This window comes from Chanos chanos, chromosome 9, assembly GCF_902362185.1.
Source record: "Chanos chanos chromosome 9, fChaCha1.1, whole genome shotgun sequence".
Classification (NCBI taxonomy): domain Eukaryota; kingdom Metazoa; phylum Chordata; class Actinopteri; order Gonorynchiformes; family Chanidae; genus Chanos; species Chanos chanos.
The window spans coordinates 24,923,188-24,937,430 of NC_044503.1; the positions used below are offsets into that span (position 1 = coordinate 24,923,188).

Genomic DNA, 14,243 nt, shown 5'->3' on the forward strand with positions numbered 1-14,243 from the left:
AACAGAGAACACTGAGTGGTTTGATTGAGTGACAGAAAGACAGACCCTGCACGGATTGACAATTAGAATCAGAGGCAAACAAACACGGCTCAGTGTGTGTATGTGTGTGTGTGTGTGGTTATGTGGGTGTGTGTGTATGTGTGTGTAAACTGGTCAGCAGAGATCCAGTATAGCTCCTCGACCTCTCACCTTCTCTCCCGTTGCTCTCTCTCGCTCGTTCTTTCTCTCAGGAGACAGTCAGAATGTCACTCAAATGTCACAATAATATCACACATTTTTGACGGCGTACACCCCTCAAATAACAAGTGCACAAGGGCACGGACCATTTTCTCCACTCTGTTCTTAACCAGTAAGAAATAATCCAACAAATAATACAGCAAAAACAAACACGTCATCTCGCTATTTCTGTACAGTATAAAGTAATACAGGATATGTCTTGGGGAATTATGTTATTGTCAAAATTATTAAATCATTATATAAAAATTCTATGTAAAACTCTACATGTAAAACTCAAAAAAAAAAATGTAGTGGACGTAGTACTGTTGTAATATCACTATGGAATTTTTGCCTTCCATGTAACATACTAGCATGTCTTTATATATTCTGCAATTGCCTCAGCTGGCCAGAGGAGATCTCAGTGCTTTCTTAAAAAAAAAAAAAAAAAACGTTTCGCAAGAATGAAGATAAAATAGTTTTGACAGTCCTGGGTGACGTCCAGAGACGCTGTCCGGTTTGGGAAATGAGGCGTGACCACGTCGATCTGTGGACAGGCACTCCGTAGGGACGCCGGCATTGAGGACCCCAGCTGTATCCCACTGTGGGCAATTAAAGAGCAGCAGGGGTAGAGAGAGAGAGAGAGAGAGAGAGAGAGAGCGAGGTGGATAGATAGAGAGTTTTGGATGGAGGGAGCAGGTGGGCAATGCTGGAGGGGCCTTTTCTACACCGCTGACAGTGTCAGAGTGAGAGCTTAAGCAACGGAGGGGGGGGGGGGGGGGTCCATCCACAGAGTACTCACATTGTACAGAATGTCACAGAGATAGCATATATCAGCCCACAGTAATGTATCAGTCATCCAGCAGGATTTGGATTAGCGCTGAGTTTAGTACAAGCTTGACTGGACAGCGCCCCCCCCCCCCCCCCCCCCCCACTTTTTCTGTTTTTTCCTTTTTTCTTTTTCTCTCACCACCAAAGCTGACATCTTATCACCCACCTGTCAGTCTTCTAACTCAAACCAGGAGCATACAGTAACAGAGCGTGAACACTGTGAAATGGAGAAATCTCACTCACACACTAATGGTCACTTTGACCCCCACCCCAACCCCCCCCAACACACACACACACACACACACCCATTTTGATAGCCACTGTCCAGTGATACAGAATATTTACAGAGCTTGGTCACGATTCACTGTGGGCTAACTATGGAAACAAAGAGCTACTGGACCAGCTATGCACGTTTCATGGTGATGGATGGTGCGTTCCTGGTATGATAGTAGGCTCTCGTGTGTGTGTGTGTGTGTGTGTGTGTGTGTGTGTGTAGCTGTGGTGCAGAAGCCTCTCTCCGTCTCTATTAGCTCCATGGCCAGAGAGAGCCTGTGACCCGTGGAAAGCCAGGCTGGGCCCACTGACTGTTCACCGGGCCAGAACGCCAGCGTGTCAGAAAAACAATAGGCGCTTGACAAATGGACCCTGACACCGGTTTAAACACACCAGAGCACAGCCGTGTTTGGCCATCTCCCTCCGACAGCCTTTCCTTCAATCCACACCCCCCCCCCCCCCCCTTCCAACTGTCAACGCCGCTTCTCCTTTCCCCTGATCCACCCACACCAGGCCTAGGTTTCAGAAAGGAACAACGAGAAAAGCGAGAGAAAGCTTCTTATAAAACTCACACCTCACATTCACATCACCTTACAAAATTTTGCAACTTCGTTCGTAGAAAGTACCGCCCATTTTATGATGTCATAAAAGAGTTCTAGGGAAGAAAAGTAAGATTTTACAAAGACAAAAGCGCTTGATTTCCTGTCTAAAAAGAGGAGAGAGAGAATGAGGGAGAGAGAGAAAGTGAGACCTTTTTGCTCTTACATGATGAATGTATCCGTCTTCTCCACAGGGGTGTCGGATGTATCTTTGTGGAGATGATCCAGGGCGTAGCGGCGTTCCCCGGAATGAAGGACATTCAGGATCAGCTGGAGAGGATATTCCTGGTCAGTGTTTTCTGCTCTCTCTCTCTCTCTCTCTCTCTCTCTCTCTCTCTGTCCTACACATACACAGTCTAACCCTGTATTTACACCAAAAGGAGCTTTGGTGGAGAAGCTATCAAAAGTCTATTTTCAGTAGAAGCCAGCAAGGAGAGATGAAAAAAAAAAAAAAAAGTAGAGGCCTGGTCAGACGAGGAAGCTGTAAACATTATGCAAACTACTGATGATGCGATTAAGAATCAGCCAATGGGATAAAGAGAAGTATGCAAGTAAAGCATTTGCAACCTGAGAAGAAAAGCTCACATACTCTCAGCAAATGACAAACAATGGAGCTAATGGTATTTAGAGTAACAGTGTGATAAATCTGAGGATGTGTAAACATGATGCAAAATACTGATGATGCAATTAAGTATCAGCCAATGAGGTGGGGAAGGTTGCCGGGTAAGTATTTGCAACCTAAAAGGAAATCACTAGGAATCATCTAGTGACAAACAAAAGAACAACTAGCATTTGGAGTGAAATTATGATAAATCTGAAGAGGCGTGATAGATTACTCCAAGAGGAGGAGTGACTCCTCGAAATTACCTTTGGTAACCTGGGTCTTAGTGGCCTCCTTAAGGCCCAGTAACAATCTCTCTCCCTCCCTCTGTTCTAATTCAAAAGGAGCATGTAATTTATATCTGAAACAGGCTCTCTCTTTTAACAATGGACAAAACCTGCCGTGCCTGAATTCATCTATATATACGTGTGTGTATACGTCTGCAGGGACAAGAACTTTTGGGCAGCTGTAAATATTTAAACAGGACTGTGTGTCCTGTCGCCCCATGAATCCCATAATCACCGCTGGCTTGTCTTTTCCCATAATGCCCCTTTCTCTGATAATTGGACTGGAGTGGTAATGGGCAGACACGATGAATTCATATTCTTCCCTCTCACGCTGGTTAATAATTCATAGAGACAATTACAGAGATGAATTGACGAGGGGGTGGGGTCGCGATTTGTGGGATCAGGAGAAAAAGAGAGAGAGAGAAAGATTAGAAAGCCTAGAGGGTGCGTAGGGTAGCGGATAAACATGTTTACTAAAGGAAGGACTGTGCAGGAAGGAGATGAGAGAGCCTTTTTTTGGGGGAGGGGGGGGCTTTATCGATCGACCCCCTCAGCTACCACAGAAGACTAAATCGGGAGAGTGAGTGACGAACAAGGAGATAATCCCTCGCCCACTACACTCCTCTCAAAAAAAAAACAAAAAAAACAACGAACTGAGGGGAGCAGAGAAACTGGGAGGCAGGGGGGAGGTGGGAGGGGGGAGGCAACTAAGATGGCCCAAAGCCAGGCTTGAGAAAGGCCTCATCTGTACCCTTCATCATCAACAGGCTGCCAGTCCTCGGGTGGGGAGGGCGACGCCCCACAGCTGCCTCTGGGTGGTGACTGTATGAGGTTCAGAGAGGTGATGGGAGGGGCTGGTTCTCTGAGTGGTGACTGTATGAGGTTCAGAGAGGTGATAGGAGGGGCTGGTTCTCTGAGTGGTGACTGTATGAGGTTCAGAGAGGTGATGGGAGGGGCTGGTTCTCTGAGTAGTGAGTGTATGAGGTTCAGAGAGGTGATGGGAGGGGCTCGTTCTCTGAGTGGTGACTGTATGAGGTTCAGAGGTGAAGGGAGGGGCTGGTTCTCTGGGTGGTGAGTGTATGAGGTTCAGAGAGGTGATGGGAGGGGCTGGTTCTCTGAGTGGTGAGTGTATGAGGTTCAGACAGGTGAGGGAGGGGCTGGTTCTCTGGGTGGTGACTGTATGAGGTTCAGAGAGGTGATGGGAGGGGCTGGTTCTCTGAGTGGTGAGTGTATGAGGTTCAGAGAGGTGATGGGAGGGGCTGGTTCTCTGAGTGGTGAGTGTATGAGGTTCAGAGAGGTGATGGGAGGGGCTGGTTCTCTGAGTGGTGAGTGTATGAGGTTCAGACAGGTGAGGGAGGGGCTGGTTCTCTGAGTGGTGAGTGTATGAGGTTCAGAGAGGTGATGGGAGGGGCTGGTTCTCTGAGTGGTGAGTGTATGAGGTTCAGAGAGGTGAGGGAGGGGCTGGTTCTCTGGTTGAGTCTGGGAGATAAAAATCAAAAAAACCTCCACCACTGTAACTACCTTAGTCTGTCACCCAAGGTAGAGATTTGGATCAGATGAGGAGATTGGCTTTCTTTTTCTTTTGTTTTGTCTCAGCTTTTGATTTAATATAAAAAGAGTTACGTATTCAAAAACACCGTTTATAAAATCTAAGATTTACAAGTCGTAGATTTTCTTATCAAGCAAGACTTTGTGTCTCCTCTTCAGATTCCATCACATTACAAGTTTCCAAAAACATTTTAGTTGCCAAAAACAACATTCTTGCGCAGGCTTAATCTCTGTGTTGTGCATAACAGATCGTTCTGTAGATTAATCTCTGTATGTTATACTAGAGATGACTCCATAGATTAATGTCTGTATTTTATATTATAGATGACTAGAGATCAGTCACTGCCTTTTACACTGTGGATGGCTATAGATTGACTGTGTACATTACACTATAGATGACTGTTGATTGACTGTATATAATACCATAGATGACTATAGGACATCTTAATACTGTATACAGATTTTTCTATAGACTACAGATTGTCTCTGTATTTTATACTATAGAACATTATAGATTTGTCTCCAACTTTTATGCCACTGGTTTTCAATCCTGCTCCTGGGGGGGACCCCTGCTCTGCATATCTTCAATCTATCTTTGCTCCAAACACACTTGATTAATGTGATTAACATGCTCTTGATTAAATCAGGTGTGCTCAGCCAATCAAAAGTGCCACCGATTAGTTCAGCCAGGCAGGTGGAACAGGGAAAGATGGAAACTGTGCAGAGCAGGGGTCCCTCAGGAACTGGATTGAGAACCGCTATTTTATGCTATAGATGACGCCAGTAGTCTCAAATGTCTCTGCATTTTATATTACAGATGGCTATGTATTTTATCTCTATATTACATATCATTCTGCAGATTGTGTATAGATTGCCTCTATATTCTGTAACCCAAATGGTTCTGCAGGTTGTCTGTAGATCTGGGAAACTCTATACTATATATACTCTCCATAGTGTATATTAACGATCACTTCATTGTCTCTTTGTTATGCATAAGCAGTTATGTCGTAGAATATGTTAATACTGTTCTCTATAACATTTCACTCCATAGACAGAGTACAGATTGTCTCTGTTTTGCATGTGTAGATTATGCTTTGTTACATTAAACACACATATGTAAGTCAAACCTATAGGCTTAATTATGACACATTTTGAGTTAGCAGTGAAGACCTTGAGCAGAAATCCTCTTTCTGAAGCCAAACTGCTGATCTCCTAAATTGGGCCCAGTCATGTTTCTGTCTCCCGTCACGTCCTGCCGGCCCTGTTTATGTGTGCGTGTGCATTTCTCCTCCTCTGTCAGGAAGCGGCAGAGAGCTTGATTAATATGGAAATCTGCAGGACGTGTGACAGCTTGCGCATTAGGCTCCAGTAACAGCTCCTGTTTTCCAGGCGTATCCTCCGGCATTCCGACCCTGACATTTTCATTCCCTGATCCAGCTGATTTTTCCCTTTTTTTTTTTTTTTTAACCACGTCTCCTGAGTGACCTCACTGTCAGTGGTGGAGTCTGGAGCAGATGCTGTGAGCTTTCGGCCCGAGCGGCTTGGAGGGCGCCGCTGTCGATAGATTATACCTAATTACTCTCATTCCAAAGGCCAAGCTGAATTTTTTTTTCGATGTTTTTGGAAATAAAAGAAAATCCGTCAATACCTGACCTTTCGTCAGTATCCAGTTTGAAAAGGGAAGAGTGGTGTTGGTATTTCGAGGCCAGACGGGTTTTATTTTAAGTTGAAGTGATGTCAAGTCTTCACGTCAGTCACCTTTTTTCCAGGTCTCTTTTTCTTTCTTTTTTTTTTTTGTGGGAGTGTTTTTTTTATTTTTTTGTTTTTTCAGTTGGAGGCAAAGCTGTAGTTTGCTCTTCCAGAACTCCTTGATTGTCAAGGTTAATCACCTTCTACCCCCACACACACACAGCTAATGACTGAACACACACTGGGTAACCTGCTGGTCTCCATTCACGCCTGTGTGTCTATGTGTGAGTGTGTGAGATAGAGAGAGAGAGTGAGGGGGGGGGGGGGGTGAGGAAGATGAATCAAACAGAGGTGTTCACATTGAAATTCACCTTAAGAAATTCCTGAAGTGTTTGTCAAGAGCAGCAGAAAATAACACAGAAATGCACAGTCTGTATGATTTTGTGCTTTTCTGCAAATCTGTTGAGTCTTGCAGTGAGGTTTGGTTAGAAGAGCTGTGTGCACCACTGGTGTGGTTTTTAAATGTTTTTTTTTTCTTTTTCTTCTGCGTTCATTTGTGATGTATTGAACTGGGCAGAAAAGAGTGAATCTGTTACACTCCCTGTCAGCCAAGGGAAGATTACTAGCCCTGTTCAGACTATATGAGTATGGACAGCTCTATCTACAGGAAATAGCTTGCACGTTGGTGTGTGTGTGTGTGTGTGTGTGTGTGTGTGTGTGTTTGTGAGCGTGTATGTGTGTGAGCGTGTGTGTGTGTGTGTGTGCGTGTGTACATGCACCTTTGTGTGCAACATGTTTTCACTTTAAATTAAACTCCATTGGAAAAGAATTGGATACCCTCCAAGCTGCAGCACAATGTATACAAAAGTCATTTTCATTCAGGATCATAAACACACACACACACACTCATTCTGCACAAAGCTGACCGCCCTCACCAGAACCCAGAGTTCTAAAAGTAGACAGGACTAGTTTGTCTCTGATTGGCTGAAGCGGTTTGATTGACACATTCACTCTGAGCATATTCCTCTGTCACACAGTCAGACAGAAAGGAATGGAAGTGTGACCAAAGAGACAGACGGCTCTATTATAACTAAGCTAGGTACTTATCTCCACATCCAGCTGGCGAGAAAAGATATGAGCCCGGTATTAAATATACTTACCGTGGGATGTAGGAATAAGCAAGTAAGTCGAAGCAGAAATAGCCTGAGCGGACTGCCCAGTGGGAGAAAGAGAGAGAGAGAGAGAAAGAGAGAGAGAGAGAGAGAGGGAGCGGAGATCTGTAAGGGCTTATTCCACATACTTCTACTTATCCTCAGAGTCCAAGCCACACGAACATCCACTTCACTGGGGTCTCTGTGAGCCACACCCCCCACCCCAGCAAACGCAGACAAAAGCCCCTTTTTTTGCAGCACTGTGCACCCCTCCCCCCCTTTCTGCTGGGGGGCACGGGTGACACCGCTTAACCTCTTCATGGCGTGGATGTCCAGACATCTCACTACACGCCATCCGTCTTTTCATCTACGGGGGATAAAAACGGCGCGCGGACACCGGGCCGAGCCGTCCGGGGGTCGGGGAGGGGGAGACTAATTAGCGTGTCTGGGTGGTCCTTGTTTGGGCTGCTCCGGGGGTGTATATGTGGACGTAAAGCTGGGTCTCATGACCTTTCCCTCCAGTGGAATGCCCAGGCTGGGTTTCACCATCCTCCCCAAGGAGGACACCCAGATTAGGAGAGAGGGGGTTTGATGGAATTCCAGGCCTGGTTGATACGATACATATACATCTCAGCTGTCAATGTCCAGAGCCCCCCGTTTACATGACACAGCAGTGAAGTCACTGGATATTAGGGCGGAACGATTAATTGATTTCAAATCGAAATCACGATTTGAAAGAATGCGATTAGCAAATTGCACAAGCTGCGATTTAGGATGTACGTTATGGGGCGCGTCTGACCTACGGTTCCTCAGAATGCTGCAGAAAGTTCCATTGAATTGAATGGGCCATCCCAGTGTTCGGAGGTCCGATATTTCTTGATAATGATAGCTGAAAAAAACGAATGACCGGTGCCATTGACAACAGGTTTTGTGCTTCTGATTCACATCTTTATATCATTCCTGCAAGTGGTCCGTTCACTTATCGTAATGGCAATAAACAGCCTATCTGCAAGAAGTTAGTCTGCAAGTAGCCTAACATGTTGCTATGCAACACTTGCAACTTATGTTCTATTTGCTAGAAGGACTATTTTTCTCAGCCAAAGCCACAAAACGGCAATAAAATCATTAAAATGAAACTCTGTGTGGAGTTTATTTTATCATTTTGGCAAGTAACCATATAATAAGGGGGGTCCTGTTCGTCCTGTTGGGATTTATTTTCCGATAATGACCAGCGGACTATACATTATCCCTAACATGTTCGATTGTTCTATGTTCTATGCCAATTAAAAAATGTAATAAATACATGTTGGAAGCAGTTCCATATCTTTAAGTTATCATTTTTAAGTTATCAGCATTTAAGTTTAAGTTATTAGCATTAGAATATAGAGCAGTTAATGTTTTGATGGTATCTCTTTGTGGTAATGCTCCATCGCATGTTTTAAATTTGTTACACAGAGAACATTGAACTGAAGCTTGACTTTAAAACAGTATATCGCAAATCAAATTGAAATCACAATATCTGTCAGACAAATCGCAATTCAATATTTTCCCCAAATTGTTCCCTACTGTATATGGATCAAAAGCTATGTCTTATTCACGTTAGCACCAAGCTAACGCATATTAACTATATTGTGTGGTGTTGAGGGTTTTAAAACTTAAAGCTTTTCATTTTACATGTACTTACACTGTACTGCTGTGCTCCACAGGATGTTGTATACAGCAGAACAGTGTTTGTCTGCCAATACCTACACATAGAGCTGGAGACACACAAACATTCTTAGCGTAGCCTTTTATTAGGGGGGGGCTAATTGTAATTCACATGCTTATAACTGTACATACACGCACACACACACGTTCGTTGTGCAGTTTGCCCTTTCAGTCTTTCATGTTAGTCCGTGCGTTTGAGTTTTTTGACTGTCAGGGGCGGAGAGCAGAAGGGCACTAAACAGCAAGCCTTGATCTCCACTGAGAATGTGTCAGGACTCCCTGTGTTTGGCCACCCTCTCCCTCCGCTTCACACACACACACACACACTGTGACTTTCAACCCTGTTCATCCTTCTCTCTTCAAAGAGCATTCTAAGCACCTCTCCGTTCAATAATTCATGCTCTCTTTTGCTCTCTCTCTCTCTCTCTCTCTCCATCTCTCTCTCTCTCTCGCTCTCTCTCTCTCTGCCGAGTGGCACGTACACACATCCATCAGTGTCTGTACAAACAGCAGAAGAACTCACTGTGAAGTTTTTTGTGTTCATTACCTGGGATTGAACGATACGCCGCTATGCTACCATACTACTATGCTACCATAATGAGAAACTCCTTTGATTTGGGGGTGATTATGTTTTCTTTTTAAATTAATGACAATAGCATCTTTTAAATTATGAGTGGAATCGTAACACAGACTTCTAACAGTGTGGAGTTTTGCTCAGATTAATGTTAAAATTCCAAATAGCACCAAGGTAATATGCCTCCATGAGGTGGTTTTTTGGGGTTGAAGCTTCAACTCTAACGAAAAAATTAAATAGTTTGAACGAATTGGAATGCCAAATTACAAACTAACAGGACGCAGAACTGCAACCCAACAGAACTGAAATCCAGAATTAATACAAGGCCACAGCTGGCCTTAATATTGCGTCAATGTCTAAGTAGAGACAAAGCACAATATTGCCAAGAGAAAAAAAAAAAAAAAAACTCATTATTTTCCTAGTTTGACCATGGTCTATTCAAAACTGTGTTTCCCCTGACAGTTAGTGAGATAACGTTTTAACCAAGGGCTGCGTGGAGGAGTGGGGGGCAGTCAGTTCTTTCGGTGAACATCACACAGGGCCCATCACTTCTGGGTTCCGTTTTTGGGGCGCGCCCCCGTGGTGTGGCATTAAAAAAACGAGGCAGAGTTAGGAAACAGAACACGAGGAAGGGGTCAACACGTCAGCGCCATCTTTTCGGCTCTTCTATCAAGGTGACCGACTGTTCCCCCATTCATTCAGCTGTCTCCAGGCCAGAGGGCTCAGCCTCTCACCTTAATGTGTGTTCAATAAAGGAGACAAATCTCACTCCAAATTGCTTTTGTTCCCCAGTGAGAGCTGATTGGAGAGAGTCTGTCTTATGCCAGTCGACATGAGGGAGATGGTGAACTCTATTAGAGCTACAGAGAGAGAGAGAGAGAGAGAAGGGAGAGGAGGAAAGAGAGTGATATGATATTGCGGTCGACATTCTCTGTTTGAAAGCCCCAGGTGCTTGGAACTTCACAGGGTCATAGACTGTTAGACACAGTTTCACTGAGTGTGTGTGTGTGTCTGTGTGTGTGTTTTGTGAGAGAGAGAGAGAGAGAGAGAGAGAGAGATTGGAGTGGATTGCTAATCACACACAGAAATGGCCTATCAAAACGAGGCCAGCTCTGAGACAAAAGACCACTGTTTCAGGCTATTTCTAATCTCGCTGCCATTAAAAACAGGCCAAACTGCTCTGGCAGAAACACAGACGACTGAACAGACGGGACTGAATCTGAAATTGACCCACTCAGTAACGTGGCGGCTTATCAGAGACTTTACTCACTGCCTCAGCCAGTCATCATCTCCGATATTAGTTTTAGATATGAGTCATCTTAGATACGAGTTTTCATATTAACATTAGGTAACAGAAAAGAAATCACCTATGGATGTGAATCAATCACAGAGAGTATATGGTTTTGTAATTACTATTAAAAAACACTGTACGGTCAGGACAGTATGTCTAACATTATGGATAAAGGCATTCTTAATCATTATATGCAAAGGAACTAGTACTATAATATGAGTATATTTTGGAGGAGAAGCATGGGTCATAATATGTAATAAAAAGCTGAATGAATGACACAGTGCAGTGTGTGTGTAGTACTCTTAACGGACATGGTCGTAACAGTGGATTTGGGTTTGCATAACAGATCGGTACACTTTGGGGGCGGAGTCTGTAGATCTGTTAAACAGAAAAGCCAGCTCCACAGTTATTTCTGTTGAGTGTGGCATTAAGTGAGCAAGCAGAAGTCATAGATTGTGTGTAGAAAGTGATGAGAGAATGTTCCGGAAATAAAGAGATGGAGAAATATGAAGCTGTGTAGTAAGAGTGGGGCTGGGTGGCGGATGCTCTGTCGAGAAGCCCAGCTCAGATAGACCCGAGTGGACCAGTGACAGCCCACAGATCTGTGTGTGTGTGTCTGTGTGTGTGTGTGTGTGTCAGTCAGTGAGGTGGTGACTGTAACACACACTGACTGTGCGTGATTGCTGTCAAAGCCCAGAGCACTGTGCAGACACTACTGACACGGGACAAGTCCTCTCAGGACCAAGACACTTTCTGTCAGTCAGAGACAGAGAGGTGTGTGTGAGTGTGTGTGTTAATGCAAATAATCACATGCACAGTGCATTTTTGGCTACTTCTGCACAGTTCCTTCCTTAAGCTATATGTGTGTGTGTGTGTGTGTGTGTGTGTTTGTGTGTGTGTGTTCATCTGTAAAGGTTAACACAGTTCAGCTGTGATATATTATGTGGGCAGTAGGTGTAATGAGTTTTGTGTGTCGGTTGGTGGGCTAGCGATGATGAAGCTGTTGGCGGTGTTTGTGAGGCAGTGCTGAGTGATGATGGCGCGCGCGCGCGTGTGTGTGTGTGTGTGTGTGTGTGTGTGTGTGTGTGTGTGTGTGTGTAATTAAAGTAGTGAGTGTTCCCCGTTGGCAGGTAAGGGGAGGGGGGGTCATTTCATCCTCTACCTCAGGGGGTTTAGCTGTCTGACAGGCTAAGAGGCTAATCACCCTTTGTGTGTGGCTGCACTAAGGACATAGCAGCCCACCACCAAGTCTTGCACGCATGTGTGTGTGTGTGTGTGTGTGTGTGGGTGTGTGTGTGTGTGTGTGTTTGGTACATTATAAGATTAGATTAACTGATTTAAATCTATAGCTATATGAAAAACACTTAAAACTTTAAAGTTTATATCAGATATCACATTTTGCTGTACACTTTTATTTCAGTCAGATAAAGAAAAGAAATCCTCAGAAAAGAAATACAATGTCATTGAACATTACTGTCCAGTCAGTCAAGCAGTTTGATAAACTGATGGAATTGGTATTTTTAATGAATTATACATAATAAAAACACAAATATGTGTTTATTCAGTTGTACAGCCAAACTCAGTGAGAAGACGTGCAGTACTTTCCTCCCCTATAGCCTACTACTGCCCTCTGCTGGTTGTGAGGATTTATGCAAGTAATTCATCCACAGGGAGGAAAAACACTTACAGTCTTTATATTTTGCGACAGTGAATTCACTAATGATAACAGTGAATGTATGTGTGTCCAGTATATCCAGGTCAACTGATTGCTTTGTAACGTAGACACATGTAAATCTTTGTAGTGTAGAGGTGCAGGTGATGTGAATAAATATTAATCAGAAATTGAAGCCTTGTTTTTCAGATGTCCAAGATATGTTCATATGTGTTTAATGTTATGTTTTGTTGTTGTTTGTTAGTGTTTTAATATGGTTTGTCTCTTATCAGCACTACATACACACATGCACATGTATGACACACACAGACACACTCAGAATCACAGGGAAACTGTGTGTGTGGTCTGCTTTAGAGTCTGTGTGGTTGCGGATTGTGCTGTGGCTTGGCTTAACTGCCTCAGTCATGTGTTGTGTTTGCTGTAATTAAGGTGTGTCTCTGAACAAGGACACAAAGCCCAGGTCTCAGCCAGTTTGAGACTGTGATTCTAGAAGAGTTTGCCTCTCCTGAAAGACATGTCGGCACTCTGCAGTCCTCTTCTTAAGGACTTAAGGATTCACACACACACACACACACACACACACACACACACACACAAACACATATCTGCAGGGCAAAAAACACATTTCCATTAAGCTTATATGTAGAGTAAAATCTTAGTTGACCTATTTGAAAACTAAGTTAAGTGTTGTTTCATTCAGCCTTGACAGGGATAAAACTGGCACACTAATTTATCAGCTCTCTGCGTGTGTGTGTGTGTGTGTGTGTGTGTATTTACTTGTGTGTGCGCACGCACGCGTATGTGTGTGTGTGTTGTAGGCAGTGCAGATCCACTGAGACTGTTCCTCTGTGTGTGTATTTCAAACTAACATCTCCCAACTCTCAGAGCCTTTATAAGTCAGATTGTGCAGCTCTAGTCAAAAGCTCAAGGTCAATGTGAAACACACACACACATCAGCATTTCAGCCAGTCTTACATCAAGACTGCCCTTAGCTTTGCCCTTCAGTAAGAGAAACTCAATACAGATCTGTGAGAAAATATCAACACACTGAATCTCTCTCTCTCTCTCTCTCTCCCTCTCTCTCTGCAGGTCCTTGGTACGCCCTCAGAGGAGACTTGGCCAGGTGTCCACTCTCTCCCTCACTTTAAGCCAGGTAAACACACAGCACTGACTGACTGGGAGGACTGTGTGTGTGTGTGTGTGTGTGTGTGTGTGTGTATGTGTGCTGTGCCAAGTAAACAGCGCTGACTGACTGGGAGGACTGTGTGTGTGTGAGTGTGTGTGTGTGTGTGTGTGAGTGTGTGTGTGTGTGCACGCACGTGAGATGTTTCTGCAGTGCCAGGGAACTGGACTCATTTTTTCCACCTATCAGAGTCAGGGCATTGCAGTGTGTATTCTCTGATATATGCCAACAGTACAGCAGAGGGCAGCTGCCCTCTGGGAACTAATTAGGTTTTGGGGAGAACACACAGGCCTACAGATTAGTGTTGGCACACTACGGGTTGGGGGGGGGGGGGGGGGGGGGGGGGGGGGGGGGCAGACAGAGAGAGAGAGAAAGAGAATAACCGACGCTCTCTTCGTCTGTACCGGGACAGTGGCGGATCCATGGAATTTGTTCCATCTCCGGTGACCAATTAGAAGAGAACTCTGAGGGAGTCTGAGTGAGCTAATCTCCATAATGTCGCCATGGTAGCGGAGCTCTCTGGTTCATTAGGCTGTCGACATGCAGGAGCAGGCAGCTGTGTTGAACCCCAGTCACTGCTGCTACCATGCTAATACCTCAGACTTCCAGCAGCTGACCAAACAC

At 44.4% G+C, this 14,243-nt stretch overlaps 1 protein-coding gene across 1 annotated transcript in view; it reads left to right on the forward strand.

Moving 5' to 3' along the window:
* The window catches only part of cdk14 (cyclin dependent kinase 14), a 112,050-nt gene that overhangs the window by 58,776 nt on the left and 39,031 nt on the right, over positions 1–14,243 (forward strand). Inside the window, exons 10-11 of the mRNA XM_030784084.1 lie at positions 2,111–2,204; positions 13,526–13,589. Coding sequence (XP_030639944.1) covers positions 2,111–2,204; positions 13,526–13,589 — 158 coding nt within the window. The remainder of the gene's footprint in view (positions 1–2,110; positions 2,205–13,525; positions 13,590–14,243) is intronic.